Below are 15,598 nucleotides of genomic sequence, written 5' to 3' on the forward strand. Positions count from 1 at the left end.
CATCGGGGTGTCACTAAGTCACAAGCATATAACAACCAATCTAGAAACATAGTCTACTACATTATGTGCCAAATGCCAATACAAGAGAGAAAAGATAATAAGAAAGGAGAAATAAGGATTGCGAACGCCGGCAGCTACCTCGTAAGTCTCCGATAATCAGCCCGCGCACGAACTCAGCGACTGCCAGAACCGTACACACCTGGAGCTGCACATGAATTGCAGGGTGTAGCATGAGTACAACCAACTCAGCAAGTAACAGAATTAAATAAGGAACTGAGAAACAGTAACAAACTATAAAAATACAGTTCATTTCAAAAGTTTTCAGTAGAGAGTGAACATGCTTTCAATTCCGGTAGTGTAAGTCAAATCAGTTCGAGCTCAAGCAAAACAGATATGAATCTTCCAGAAATTTCACCACAACAACAGATAACAACTAAGTGCAACAATAAATAAAATCAAGTACAGCCTCTCAAGGCAGCAATCACTCAACTCATCTCAACAGCTCATACTCTCGGCTCTCAACCCTCAATACACACTCTCAATAGGTACCTGCGCTCACTGGGGGTGTGCAGACTCCGGAGGGGCTCCTTCGGCCCAAGCGCTATATTATTGCAGCGCGTAGCCCGACCCAATATTGTTGCGGCGTGCAACCCGATCCAAAATATATATATATATATATATATATATATATATATATATATATATATATATATATATATATATATATATATATATATATATATGCCCGAAGGCTTGTTGTGGCGTGCAACCTGATACATATACCTCACAGCTCGCAGCTCGGTACTCAGGCCCTATCTCAGTCACTAATCTCTCCAGCCCCTCAGGCTCACAGAATATCATAATAACCAGCCCAAACAGAGAATACAACAAGTATCAACAATAAAAGAGAGGAAACAGAGATATAACACACAATAAGACTGTGACTGAGAACGAGACATCAATTAGCAGTCAATTCAACAAGTATACGACCGCTGCGTGTCCCAACAATGATATCATATGGCCTAAGCATGGTTTCTAACATGAAAGGCAGTCAATTGCTCAAAGACAAGGAAAAACTAGTAATAACAATGGCTATTCGACTTTACAGTCTCACGGGACGGACCAAGTCACAATCCCTCACGGTGCACGCTCGCACGCCCGTCACCTAGCATGTGCGTCACCTCCAAATATCACATTATACCAATTCTCGGGGTTTCATACCCTTAAAACCAGATTTAAGACTGTTACTTACCTCAAACCGAGCAAATCTCTACTCCAAAATGCCTTTGCCTCACAAATCGGTCTCCAAACGTCCCGAATCTAGCCACAAGTAGAACAATACAATCAATATAGGCTAAAGGGATCAATTCCACAAGAAAAGTACTAAATTATAGCCAAAAATCAGAAATTGGCCCGAACCCGGCTCCTGAGCCCACATCTCGAAATCCGACAAAAGTCACAAAACCCGAAATCTCATTCACTCATGAGTCTAACCATACCAAATTTACTCAAATCCAATAACAAAATCCCATTAAAAACCTCAAAATCCCAACTCAAGAGTTCTCCCTCTTTTCCCCCAATTTCTCACCCAAATCACAAATTAGATGATAAAATTAAAGATGAAATCATGGGATTTAACCACAACCAAGTAAGAATCACTTACCCGAATCAACTCCACGAAAATCCCTTCAAGAATCACCAATTCCGTGCTCCTAACTCAAGTTTTTGATAAAATGGCAAAACCCCCATTTTTGGAAACTTTAATACTGCCCAGACATTTCCTTAATCGCGATCGGGGAAATAGCCTCGCGATCGTTAAGAACAACTTCGCTTGTCAAGACTCAAAATCTAAAAAGGCCGTGATGGCGCCGGACACCACTGTCAGGCAAGCCAACCATAATCAATTAACTTAATTACCCATTTTAGTATTTTTGAAATAAAAACTTATTCAATGAAATTGTAAAGATAAAACTCATAGAGTAAATGATAAATATTTTTAGCAACTAAATTTCTAAATAATTCACAACCATTCCCAAACCCCGGTGTCACAAGTGCATGAGCATTTACTAGAGAATTAAAAATAAAATACAGCATCTGTCCGGAATATAAATTAGACAGGAAAATATAATAACTCTGAAGGAGATTCTATTAGCTGCGGATCGTAATATAGAATGCAGCTCACCTATATCCCCACAATTATTAACCACACCTCTGCGCCCACAAGACCGTTATACATATATGTATCTGCACAATAAAATGTGCAGCAAGTGCAGTATGAGTACGAAAACAACGTGTACGCAATAAGTATCAAGCCTAATCTCGAAGTGGTAGAGACGAGATAGCCGACTTTGACACTCACTATGGGTCAATAATAATAATTGAAATAAAACTAGAATATCTAAATCAGCATGATTCACAGAATTTATAATAATTTATTTAACCAGCAGAAATAATCAAATTCCTTCAAATGCAACAATTCTCAATATATTAATTAAATTCCTTCAATTAAAATAATCTCCAATTTATCAATTAATCTCATTTACAGGAATAATAATTAATTCCTTAACAAGCAGGAATAATAATTCATTAAATTTCAAGGATTCTCCAATTTATCAATTAGCTTCACAAGCTGAAATAAACTATTAAGGTATCGTGTAATTATTATTATTAAGCACAATTTTTGTCGAGGTCGTTCGGCCCGATCCAGAGTGTCGTGTACACTGTCGAGGGACGTGCGACACGATCCATAGATGCATCTATCCTGCCGAGGCGTTCAGCCCGCTCCACAAGAAAGGAGGACATTTTTCTTATGTACCTCCGAGAATGAGAGTATGTTTATTATAAGATAAATTCGAGAGGATGAAGAATTTTATTTAGCAATTTATTTAATCTAAACACAAATTAAGCATATGAAATTTTATCTTTTACTACCTTTCATAACAATTCACAATATACACATCAAATAATTTAATTAATAAAGAATATAATTTACACAAGTAATTCATGCTTTGAATCCTAAACTACCCGGACTTTAGTATTAATAGTAGCTATACACGAACTCTCATCACCTCGTACGTACGTAGCCCTCGCAATTAGCAATAATTATTTAATAATCCCTATGGGGTAATTTTACCCCTCACAAGATTAGACAAGAGACTTACCTCGTCTCAAAGTCCACTTTCTGATTACCACGTCGCGTTGAATTCTCGATTCGACGCCGAAAAATCCGAAACTATCCAAATATTATACAAATAATTAATATATGCTAAATGATTCGAAATTTATCTATTAAATAAATTACCTTATCCAAAATGGTAAAATTCCTAAAATTCACCCCGGGCCCACATGCCCGGATTTCGAAAATTTTCGGAGGGAATCGTTACCCATAATCTCAAGAACTCAAATATATAATTTCCATCCAATTCCATAACCATTTACGTGGTGAAAAATCAAAAATACCAATTTCTAAGTTTTTCTTCAAAACTCCAAATTTTTATAAATTTTCATGTCTAAATCTATATATAAACCATGTATTTAACTTGCAATAGGTGTGAATTAACTTACCTCCAAGTTGCTAGGTGACTGCTCCTCTCAAACAGCTCCCAAGATCGTCCAAGAATGAAGAAATAAGCAAAAATGCTCAAATCCCCGCTTTAAACACTCACTGCCGAGCGATAATCACGCCCGCGGCAAAATTTTTCGCACCTACGGCTTCGCACCCGCGATGGATTTTTCGCACATGCGGCTTCGCACCCGCGATGAATTTTTCGCACCTGCGGCTTCGCACCCGCAATAAATTTTTTGCACATGTGGCTTCGCACCCGCGATAGAATTTTCGCACCTGCGGCTTTGCACCCGCGATGAATTTTTCGCACCTGCGGCTTCGCACCCGCGATGGATTTTTCGCACCCGTGATGGATTTTTCGCACCCGCGGCTTCGCACCCGCGATGGATTTTTCACAACCGCGATCACACCAGATATCAGCTGCCTCAACTCTTCTTCAAATTCCAAATTCGATCTGTTAACCACTCGGAATCCACCCGAGGCCCTCAGGACCTCAACCAAATATACCGACAAGTCCTACAACATCATATGAACTTATTTGAAACCTCAAATCACATAAAACGATGTTAAAACCATGAATTATGCTCCAATTCAAGCTTAATGAAACTTTAAATTTTCAACTTCTACATTCGATGTCGAAACCTATCAAATCAACTCCGATTGACCTCAAATTTTGCACACAAGTCATAAATAACATAACGGAGCTATAAAAAATTTTGTAACTGTATTCCGACTCTGGTATCAAAAAGTCAACTCCCCGGTTAAACTTCCCAACTTAAATTCTTGTTATAGCCATTTCAAGCCTAATTTCACTACGGACTTCCAAATAAAATTCTGATCATGCTCCTAAGTCCAAAATCACCATACGGAGCTGTTGGAATCATCAAAATTCTATTCCGGGGCCGTTTGCACATAATTCGACATCCGGTCACTATTTAAACTTAAAAATTTTAATTGTTTCATCAAAATTCTATATCTCGGGTTAGAGACCTCGGAATTTGATTCCGGGTATACGCCCAAGTCCCAAATCATGATACGGACCTACCGAAACTGTCAAAATACTGATCCGAGTCCGTTTGCTCAAAATATTGATCAAAGTCAAACTTGGCCTTTTAAAGCCAACTTAAGGAACCAAGTGTTCCGATTTCAACCCAAACGCTTCTAAATCCCGAACCAACCATCCCTACAAGTCATAAATCATTAAAGCATATACACGAAATTTTATTTAAGGGAGCGGGGTTCTAAAAGTCAAAACGACTGGTTGGGTCGTTACATCGCTGCCCCATGATTTTTACCCTACGCGATCGCGGAATTACCCACGCGATCGCGGATCACTGCCTCTCATACCTACGCGATCGCATCCTGCCTCACGCGATCACATAGAGCATTGGCCACACCTCCCCTCCTGCTCAAATCCTTCTACACGAATGCGACCTTAGCCGCGCGTTCGTGAGGTACAACTTCGCACACATACGCGATCGTGTTCCTAACTCTGCGATCGCGTAGAACAAACTTGCCTCAACCCCGAATAAGCTTACGCGATCGCGAATGAATCCCTACAATTGCGTACAAGGAAACCAGAACCTGCTGCAACCAGATTTCAGTTATCAAGCCAAGTCCAAAAATGATCCGTTAACCATCCGAAATTCACCCGAGGCCCCCGAGACCTCAACCAAATATACCAACACATCCAAAAATATCATACGAACTTAGTCGAGCATTCGAATCACTCAAAACAACATCAAAATACCAATTACACCCAGATTCAAGCCTAAAGAACTTCTAAACTTTCAAATTCGACAAACGACGCCGAAACCTACCAAACCACGTCCGATTGACCTCAAATTTTGCACACAAATCATATTCAACATTACGGACCTACTCTAACTTCCGGAATCAGAATTCGACCCCGATATCAAAAAGTCAACCCCCAGTCAAACTTCTCAAAAATTCGACTTTCGCCATTTCAAGCCTAAATTAGCTATAGACCTCAAATTCACAGTCCGGACACGCTCCTATATCCAAAAATTACCCAACGGAGCTAACAGAACCGACGGAATTCCATTCCGGAGTCGTCTTCACACACTTACGATTACGGTCAAAATCCTGAGACTTAAACCTCCATTTAGGGACTAAGTGTCCCAAAATACTCCAAAAATCAAAATGAAACCTCCCGACAAGTCACAATAGCAGAAATAGATATGGGAGAAGCAGTAAATAGGGGAGCGGGACCAATACACTTAAAATGACCGTCCAGGTCGTTACAATTCACCTATCATGTGAACCACTTATAGATGCATATATGATATGGTTACATGTGTATTTATTGTCAACCTACAGTTTGGCATTTGAAATTGCCTTTCTCAATTAAGAGCATAATTTTCAGATTATGAAATCAAGATAGTTCATCTTGATGATGCTGGTTTATATCCAAGCTAGTTTAGCATTGAATACCTCATATTAATGGCTAAACTATTGCTTATGAGAATAAAGCCTCATATGTTGGTCTAAGATTTTCTAAATAGCATACAGTAGCACGTGTATGCATCAGACCAACAAAATATGATAAGTCCTCCCCTCATAATTGGTTTAGGATCAGAAACCAAATATTTTTACTATCTAATAACTTTTGATGTGTGGTATATGATTAATTTCTCTACCACAATGTACTAAGATAGGTTTTTCAAAGAAGATTGGGGATATGTGTTAGTATTTCTAACATTTAGGGATGGAATAAATAGCTAAAAGATATGCTATATGAATCGAATTATCATTAATATGATCCTCACTTAGAAGATAATTCAAGTCAAATGCCAGAAGCATTTGTTGATCCAAAATTAAATATCATATTTCAGCTGCAAATGCTCCTATTAAAATTAAAGTCCTTGAAGGATAAAGTTTATTGTACGCCTGAAGCGTAGTAAACCGATCGGTTCCAAAGCTAACAATCCTTGAAAAAGGATAAGAGCAAATGATCAAAATGATCATAATGAGAAGGAAATGAGCTCAAGAAGAGCCCACGACATAACATTTCATGAAAGTCCAGAAGAAGTTCAGGTACCTGAAAATAAGGAAAGTGATGAGATCTCAACAAGTTATGTCACTTAGGAACCGATACAAAACGATCGTCGACGATATATTTGATACAATATTGATACAATATAGTTCACAATATTGTAAAAGATTGTGAGGATCGGACCTGTAGTCCAGACACCTGAAGATGTCATGCCATCTAAATGCAAGTCATAACCTATATGACTCATTTGATTAAGTCTATATGAAGATCACTAAAGGATTTAAAATTCCTGAAACATATAGTTCAAAGCATCGTGAAATGTATTCAATCAGATTACAAAGATCTTTGTACGGTTTAAATCAATCTGGACGCATGTGATATAATCGCCTCACTGAATTGATAAATGAAGGTTATGTAAATGATGACATTTGTCCATGTATTTTTATAAAGAAAACAACATCATAGTTTGTTATACTTGTTATTTATGTTAATGGCATAAATCTCATAAGAACTCCATAAGAGCGCCAAAGGAAAAAACTTTGTCTTAGTCTGCAAATTAAATATTTAGCAGACGGGGTCTTTATCCATCAATCTGTCTATACAGAAAAGGTCTTAAAACGCTTTTACATGGACAAAGTACACCCGTTAAGTACACCAAATGAGTGTTCGATCACATGAAGTGAATAAGGATCCGTTCCGACCTCTAGAAGAAGATGAGGAACTCCTTGGTCCTGAAATACTCTATCTCAGTGCAATTAGTGCACTTATGTATCTTACTAATGCTAACAAAGGTGGTGCATATCATATTGGTTGTGCAGATACAAGTTATTTATCTGATCCCTATAAAGTTCGTTTTCAAATCGGGTATATGTTTACATGTGGAGGTACTGTCATATAATGGTGCTTCACAAAGCAATCTATTGTTGCTACTTCTTCAAATCATGCTGAGATGATAGTTATTCATGAAGCAAGTAGGGAATGCATATGGTTGAGATTTGTGATTCATTTTATTCGAGAAAAATGTGGGTTAGAATGTGATAAAAAACCCACAATATTATACGAAGACAATGCTACATGCATAGCCCAATTAAAGGGATGATTTATAAAAGGAGATAGAACGAAGCATATTTCACCAAAATTATTCTACACACACGATCTTCAGAAAAATGATGACATCGATGTGCAACAAATCCGTTCAAGTGACAATCCAGCGGATTTGTTCACTTTGCCAACTTCAACTTTTGAGAAGATGGTATACAAGATTGGAATGCAGAGACTCAAATATTTGGAACAAGGTTTTCATCAGGGGGGAGTGAAATACGCGTTGTACTCTTTCTTCCTTACTAAGGTTTTTCCCATAGGGTTTTTCTTGTAAGGTTTTTTCCTTCACTAGGATTTTTTCTACTAGGTTTTTCCTAGTAAGATTTTAACGAGGTACAATATCTTTTAATGAACATCCAAGGGGGAGTGTTATAAATATATTATATTATGGATGTTCATTTAGTATTCCGTTATAAATAAGCTTCCTGAAGAAGCTTATCCATATGGGACTCCGCCGTAAATATGTTTATCTATTTAGTACTCTATTAGAAATAAGCCTCCTGAAGAAGTTTATCCTTTCGGTACTCCGTTATGGATAAATATTACCTCTGGTAGAAGATTATCTATATCTGATACATTAGCAACTTACAAGCAGCTTAGAGTAGCACCTTACACAACAACTTGCAATAGCAGCTTACACAGCAGCTTCCTTTCTTCTATAAATAGAGGAGAATTCAATTCATTATGTACATTAGTTTGAAATTGAATAATATCAATCTCTCTCTATATTTGTCTTCAATTTCTTTACTTTACAGTCTTTATTTTATAACAAAATCTATTTTTTTAAAATTAAAATTAAAAAGTCATTAAAATATATTTTTGAATATAATAATAAAATAAAAGTTCATAAATTTAATAAGTTCTTTCATAACTGCCAGAAACGCGGTGTAATTTACTAGTAACAAGATATCGTACGTGATCGCTTATACTTAATTTACCTTGTTTGACTGTTGGAAACGAATGCGAAGTCAGGAAAAATCAAGAGCAACAACACTGTTAGACACGATAACAATATGACATTCTCTCCACATTTAGCTTTTTCAAGTGTCACGTGTATATTAATTGCAAATTAAATAGTTTAATATGTGGTACGACGCGTGGAGGTAGCTATTTTTTTGTTTCCTTCAAAGCCAAAACCATCAATAGCTAGCCCAAATTAAGTCATATAGGGACCAGCTGGGCACTTTTGTGAAAGATTAGTAAATCTATTTGATAGCCACATGCATTTGTTGTTATTTATCAAATTTAAAGCTCCACGTACGACACTGCATTTTATGAGTGAACTACATGCATTGTCTAGAACTCGGTCACACTCACACATTCAATCGAAGTTGTGTAAGTTCAAAAAGTCTATTAATCAGTAGCCACCTACTGTTTGATATAAACACGGAACAGAGAAATAAAAAAAATAAAAAAAACAGTTGTTAATGCAACCAAGAGATTATATCACAAAATGGCTACCTCTATGTGTTTTGTACGTTCATAAAACACATAATTCTTGGTTATCACAAAATACCGGGACAACCAAGGTTTGAGGAACTGTCAATTCTTCAAGCAATCTAACTAACTACTCTAATTCACCCGTAACTTGTCTGGCTTATCTGTATTCTGCTTCTCTTAAAGGACAATGCAATAGTATTTTGCGACAATGCATACACAACGTTGTTAGCAAGATAAGATGCAAAATATTTGTTTTCTGGCTTTGTAATCAACGTATTACTGTAATTAAGTTATTGTCTAATTTACACGTTTGTAATACTTATGATTGTGCATGTTCCAACAATTAGGATAAAAGATTCTTCTTTGATTCAGAGTTTTTGGACGTTAAACTATGAAACTCTATTTGAAGTATTTGTTTGGAAAAGAAAAAGAAATTGCCTTCAAAACACCTTTAGGATACTTTACAAAAACTTTCTTGGAAACATTAAAAAATTAAAATAGTTTATGTCTTTTGTGATGGGAAATACCTCCTAAAGGTTAGACATGAAGCTAGTATTTAAACTTTATGGGTTTAAAATTATAATCCTTTTAAGATATTGAGTTCTGAATTAATAATTCGTACATATTTATTAAATTTCTTATACAAATATAAAATTTAAACAAAAGCTGATGAATTCGATCGAATTCGTAACCTTCCGCTCTACTAAAGGTGTATACAAATATTGTTGCAATAAAGTTCACGGTGAGATTAATAAATTAGTAAATTTATTATATGCCACTGGTGTAACTTGGGATTTGTATATGCAGTGTTTCCCCGTGTAACTCTAGGTGGCTTGGTTATTTAACAAATTTGTGCTTAAAAAAAAAAAAAAAAAATGTAGGAGGTGATAAATGAAGAAAACAAAAGTAAAAAAAGTAGAAAGTGATGGCTTGTGTCTTTTGTGATGGGAAATACATCCATAAATATCGGCTGATGAGGGAAAAGGAAAGCTTACGTCGAAAGAAAGAAGTGGATCAAAAGCCCAAAAGGTGGTCAAAATTATCGCAATTTTCAAGGAAGGCCGTAAATACCGCATACTTTTATAGGTACTCTCCTTTCATTTCTCACTTTGTTCAGTCATTTGTAGTATTAGTGTGTGAAGAACAGAGAAGAGATGGAGTCAAGACTTAGAAGAATAATCCCACAACTCTGTTGTACACAGAAGAATAACCAAAAGTTTCTTAGCATAAATCTAGCCACAAGCTATCCTAACCTTAATGAGCAAGTCAAGGCATGAATTTTCTTTTCTTTTGTCTCCACTACCTTCATGTTTTCTCTATTCTTGGCCCCATTTGCCACTTTTGTTTTCTTCCCCTTAATTATGTTCTACCTCAAAATCAAGATTATATAGTATATCATGCCGAAATTACATGGAATGGTTCTTGTTCCGTTCATTCTTTTATTAATTTCAACTAATATGGTATCCCAAAAATCTATTGTGTTTGGGTTCATTGATCATGATCAAGTTTCAAAAAGACCTGATCCTCTGCATCAGTTCAAGTTATATAACGGAACTTATAATCTTGGCAACAAGCACTATTGGGCTGTAAGTTTTATTTATAATGAAATAAAAAAAGTTACTACATAGTTTTGATTGCTAACAAGGGAAGCTGCTGATATGTATTTGTTTTTTCCTGAAATTTATAGTCTGCGGCTTTCACAGGCATCCACGGATACGCTATTGCTGGGATTTGGTTATTATTTGGATTGGGATTTGGGAGTTATATGATATATAAGTATTTCCATGGCAACTCAACTCCAATTGTTGACTATCCACCTTCTTCCTACATTTTGATGTTCTTGCTCGTTGTTCTGTTTACCATTCTTGCCATGTAAGCTGCTTATTTCTTGGTTTTTGGATTTCGATTATCAAATATGTTGGAGAACTATTTTTGAACTGATTCTGTGCTCTGTTACAATTTTAGAAAGAAAATACACATATACACACGTTTGTTAAGATGAGAAGGAAGTTGTTTCAGGAAATAACTTTAGTAGTAAATAATACTATCATATTCTTAAGTAAATAAGTAAAAGGACACGTTGATTACAAAGCCAGAAAACAAATATTTTGCATCTTATCTTGCTAACAACGTTGTGTATGCATTATGGAAACCACTCTAGAAGTTTTCTATTCATTAATTATTCTTATTTATGCTGGAGTAAGTTGTCTTGTCTTATTTTCAGGCAACTAGTTCAGTTATTACGGAAAGTTAACGCTATCAATGCATTGAAGTTAAGAGTCATTATTAAACGCATATTTGTGTAACAATCCCTTTCTTCTCCCCTGCTTAAAATGATGATTAATGACCTATATATATGTAGTAAAGCGATTGGTCTTCTCAAATGGGGATAAAGTATTAATTGCTAAACATTTCATTCGTGTTACATTTTACTAGAGAAGGAGTAAAAAGAAGAAGACTGATTGATGTGTCTGCTTTATTTTTGTATGGAAGAGTTGCAAGCAGTGTTATTTTGGCTGCAAACAATGGTTTTGAACATAGAGTGGAAAGGCTTCGCCAAACAATTTTTGATGCTGGTGGGGATACTCGTCAAACCATTAGAAGAGTAATAAAGGTTTTGCTAAATATGCAAACTGTTTTAAGTCCTTATGATTCAGTGGCAAACCAGATGTTGAACTTGACAACTCATAGACTTCGAAGAGGATCTATTATGATTCAACAGTTTGTTGACAAAACCAGACATTCAAGTAATGAAGCAATTACAAGTCTGTAAGTCACTTCTTTAATTTCCCTGTGCGATTGTCGTTCTTATGTTTAATATCTCTTTCATTAACCTATTCCTCTGTTTTGCAGGTATGTTGCAAATATTGTTGTTGTGACTGTCAATTTGGTATTTTTGGTTAGTGCATTAGGTGAGATTCTGTCACACATTGCATATTTTTTTAGTCATTAGAATATTTGAAAGCAGATGTACTTCAATGTTTGGGTGTCAAAGTAGAGAGGTTGTGATTTTGTGTGAGTTATAATAATATAAGCTATTACTCTATTTCTACTTTTGCTATCATCTTTGCTATTTTTTCTGTTTAATTCTTTCTAACGTACGTTTAAATCGACCCACGACATGGTTAGACTAATGGAATGCTGCTTTGGCTCAGTTTTGCTCGTTTGGCATTGGCCTCTTGGATTTATAATGTAAGTGAGATTTTGGCACTCGTAATTTGACACATAATCACCTTTATATTATTAGGGATCCTAAACTGCTGTTAATCTTTGTTGTGTTAAACTAGAATAATCTTTTGCTGCTGGATTTTGACAACTCTAAATTGGGTGCTGACTGGCTTTGATTTCTTCTCCCATACGTGAGCACACATCCTATTCTCTCCTTTTCAATTAAGTTTATTTTTCATATTATAATATATATAATTTTGGCACATGTTATATATGCAGCTTTGCAGAAGACACGTGCTCAGCTTTAGAGGACTTTCAACAGAATCCCAAGAACAATAGCTTGCAACTTATACTTCCCTGTGCAGAAGCTGGAACTTCTGATAAAATATTGGTACAGATTGGCTCCACTGTTCATAATTTCATAAGTCAGGTACTGTTATCTACTCCTATTATAGTAGAAACAATAGACGAGCATTATCTCAGCATTACTGAGGCAGATTATTTATTTTTTTTTGGTTGGTTTCCAGCTAAATTCTAAGTTGACAGAAGTGCAAGGATTAGGATTAAATGATATGGGGGAAAATAACTCAGGAAAAAGAGGAATTTGCGACCCCTTCTCTGGTGCACCTAATTTCAGCTTCACACCTGGTCTCTGCCCTAAGGATACTATTCCAATTGGAGAACTGAAATATGTAAGTTTTAACTTTTAAGCAGTTACTTATAGAACATGAATAAGAATCTTTACAGCTCATCTAGTTAAAAATTGGGAATTGCTTCCTGTTACCGTATCACAATGCTATTTCATTCAAATTTTAAGTTATATATACGAACAATGTGAAAATATTTTACATCATCAGTTCAATTCAATTCCGGTTATAACATGTTATTACTATTGTCACGTTACTATAGGCTCTATATGAAAAGTTAACCGTTATTGTCAGTCAATTCACAAAATTTAAATTCATTTATTTCTTCCTCACGGCACCCCCTTTTCATCCCTTACTCTTCTACTTTTGAGTTCCTTGGTGACGTAGATCAGCAGCGAATACATCTTGCCCCAAGCATATGACACCTTTCGTCGAATTCTTTTATTAAATATGTCTATATAGATTATAAGCAAAATAAAACTATATTGAGTGTAAATATAAAATAATGACATCACTTGTCATTATAGTTTTTTATTCATTTATTAATTTTTTTCAAATATTGACACTTGTGAAAAATCCTGTATACACGCATGTAGATTAGACACGTAGAGATACTGTGGCGTGATTTTCCTACTTCTATTGAAGCCTTCACAACCAGTCTGTCTATTGGTTATAGCTTTACAAAGGATTTTAACATTTGATCTTATATATACACTACTAGTGTAAATAAATTTTGCACTATTAGTATATCTTAACATGTTATAGTAGCTTACCTATTTTATTTTTCAAGTTATGAATCCCACGAATTATGGAGGATTACCTGTAGTAACGTAACTTAATAAGTAGTGTCTTTTATACTATCATCATCGTATATAAAATTTGAACTCTATCAAGAATGCTTATGTTTGCCTGTAGGTTCTGTCAAGAGTGACATGTTATGGAGAAAATTCTACAGCCAATTGCTTGGGTGAAGGGAGATTCATTCCACAGGCATCATCCATGATGTTATTTGCTTACACTGAATCTATTCAAGACTTGATAGAAATATTCCCTGATTTATTGAGCCTAACTCAGTGCTCCACAGTAAAACAAGCATTTTCCAACATTTTACAGTACCAGTGCAGGCCATTTCGAATTTCAGCACGAATACTATGGTCATCTATGTTGTCACTTTCGATTATTATGGTACTTCTGGTATTGACATGGATAGTAAAAGCTCATCAAGAAAGAGGAAGAAACTTTGGTACGTGTTCCATTGTACCTATATCCGCCTAACGATGCCAAGAAAGTACTTGGCCAAAAACAGATATTGTGCAGGCAATGTAAAGAAGATGTACATGGTTTGCCATTTTTCCTTTTGACAATTATAGTTGAAGTATACAGTATACTCTTTCCCCTGAAGTCGCAAGACGCCAAACAAATGGGGGTTAAGCTATACAGACAATAGAGAATATTTACCAAAAATGTACTTGATTTATTTGTTCTTGTCGTGTACATATTTAATTTTGGCATGATTAGTTCTTGATGGCTACTCGAGGCTAAGTGTTGGCCATGTATATTTGCTAAATTGGCAGATTTGTAACACTACTTCTCGACGTATACGCTACATCTTGATTGATTTTAGTTCTGTCTGTTCGTTGGATTGCTTTGAAGGTTACTGGATCACTTTCTGCAGATTGGTAAAAAGCTTTAGAAAAAAATATCAACATCATTTAGTGTTTATACAAAAAAATAAATTAGGCATGTCACGCATACAAATACTTTATCACTTGATAGTAGTTAAATGATACATATTTCTTTTATTAATTATTATTATTATTATATAGTGTAAACTTAAAACATCCATGATGTGAGACTTGAATCACAGGTCATCCCAACTTCCCAAGTAGAGGTTGTTTCAAGTACCTTGGGTTGGTTATCCGGGGGAGGGCAGATCGACGAGCATGTCACACACCGTATTGAGGTGGGGTGGATGAAGTGGAGGTTAGCATCTGGAATCATGTATGACAAGAGAGTGCCACTGATACTCAAAGGTAAGTTTTATAAAGCGGTGGTTAGACCAGCCATGATGTATGGGGCTGAGTGTTGGCCTATTAAGAACTCACATATCTAGAAGATGAAAGTAGCAGATATGAGAATGTTGAGGTGGATGTGCGGGCACACTAGGATGGATAAGATTAGGAATGATGATATTCGGGAGAAGGTGGGTGTGGCTCCCATTGATGACAAGATGCGGGAAGCGAGACTCAGATGGTTCGGGCACGTATAGAGGTGAAGCCCAGATGCTCCGGTAAGGAGGTGTGAGCAACTGGCTTTGGAGGGCACGAAAAGAGGTAGAAGGCGGCCTAAGAAGTATTGGGGAGAGGTGATCAGGCAGGACATGGCGAAGCTTCAAATTTCCGAGGACATGGCCCTTGATAGGAAGTTGTGGAGGTCGAGTATTAGGGTTGTAGGTTAGGAGGTAGTTGAGTCTTGACTTAGCTTGTACCTTTGTGAGGCTAGTCCAGTAGGGTTTTTGTCTGAGACAGCTAGTGGTATTGTTGTGTCTTATTACTCTTTCGTTTTTCATAGTGCCTGGTCTATTTACTGCTATCGCTTTTGCTTTGCATCTATTTTCTGGTTTTCATGATGTTGTTATTTTTTCTTATGGTATCTGTTGGT

General features: G+C 36.1%; 1 protein-coding gene across 1 annotated transcript; it reads left to right on the plus strand.

Annotated features, from left to right (window-relative positions):
- Positions 1-10,177: 10,177 nt before the first annotated feature.
- Positions 10,178-14,560, plus strand: LOC104110389 (uncharacterized). The gene is made up of 9 exons (XM_009619873.4): positions 10,178-10,708; positions 10,810-10,994; positions 11,616-11,891; positions 11,976-12,034; positions 12,278-12,314; positions 12,410-12,481; positions 12,570-12,720; positions 12,818-12,982; positions 13,853-14,560. The coding sequence occupies exons 1-9, from the start codon at positions 10,520-10,522 to the stop codon at positions 14,210-14,212; spliced, it is 1,494 nt and encodes a 497-aa protein (XP_009618168.1). The 5' UTR covers positions 10,178-10,519; the 3' UTR covers positions 14,213-14,560.
- The last annotated feature ends 1,038 nt before the right edge of the window (positions 14,561-15,598 follow it).

Source organism: Nicotiana tomentosiformis, chromosome 2, assembly GCF_000390325.3.
Source record: "Nicotiana tomentosiformis chromosome 2, ASM39032v3, whole genome shotgun sequence".
Lineage (NCBI taxonomy): Eukaryota > Viridiplantae > Streptophyta > Magnoliopsida > Solanales > Solanaceae > Nicotiana > Nicotiana tomentosiformis.

Coding starts and splice junctions, on each gene's coding strand:
- LOC104110389 (XM_009619873.4), top strand. CDS start 10,520: ATGCCGAAATTACATGGAATGGTTCTTGTTCCGTTCATTCTTTTATTA. Junction 10,995..11,615: donor CTGTTTACCATTCTTGCCAT/GTAAGCTGCTTA, acceptor TTTGTATGGAAG/AGTTGCAAGCAGTGTTATTT. Junction 11,892..11,975: donor AATGAAGCAATTACAAGTCT/GTAAGTCACTTC, acceptor TCTGTTTTGCAG/GTATGTTGCAAATATTGTTG.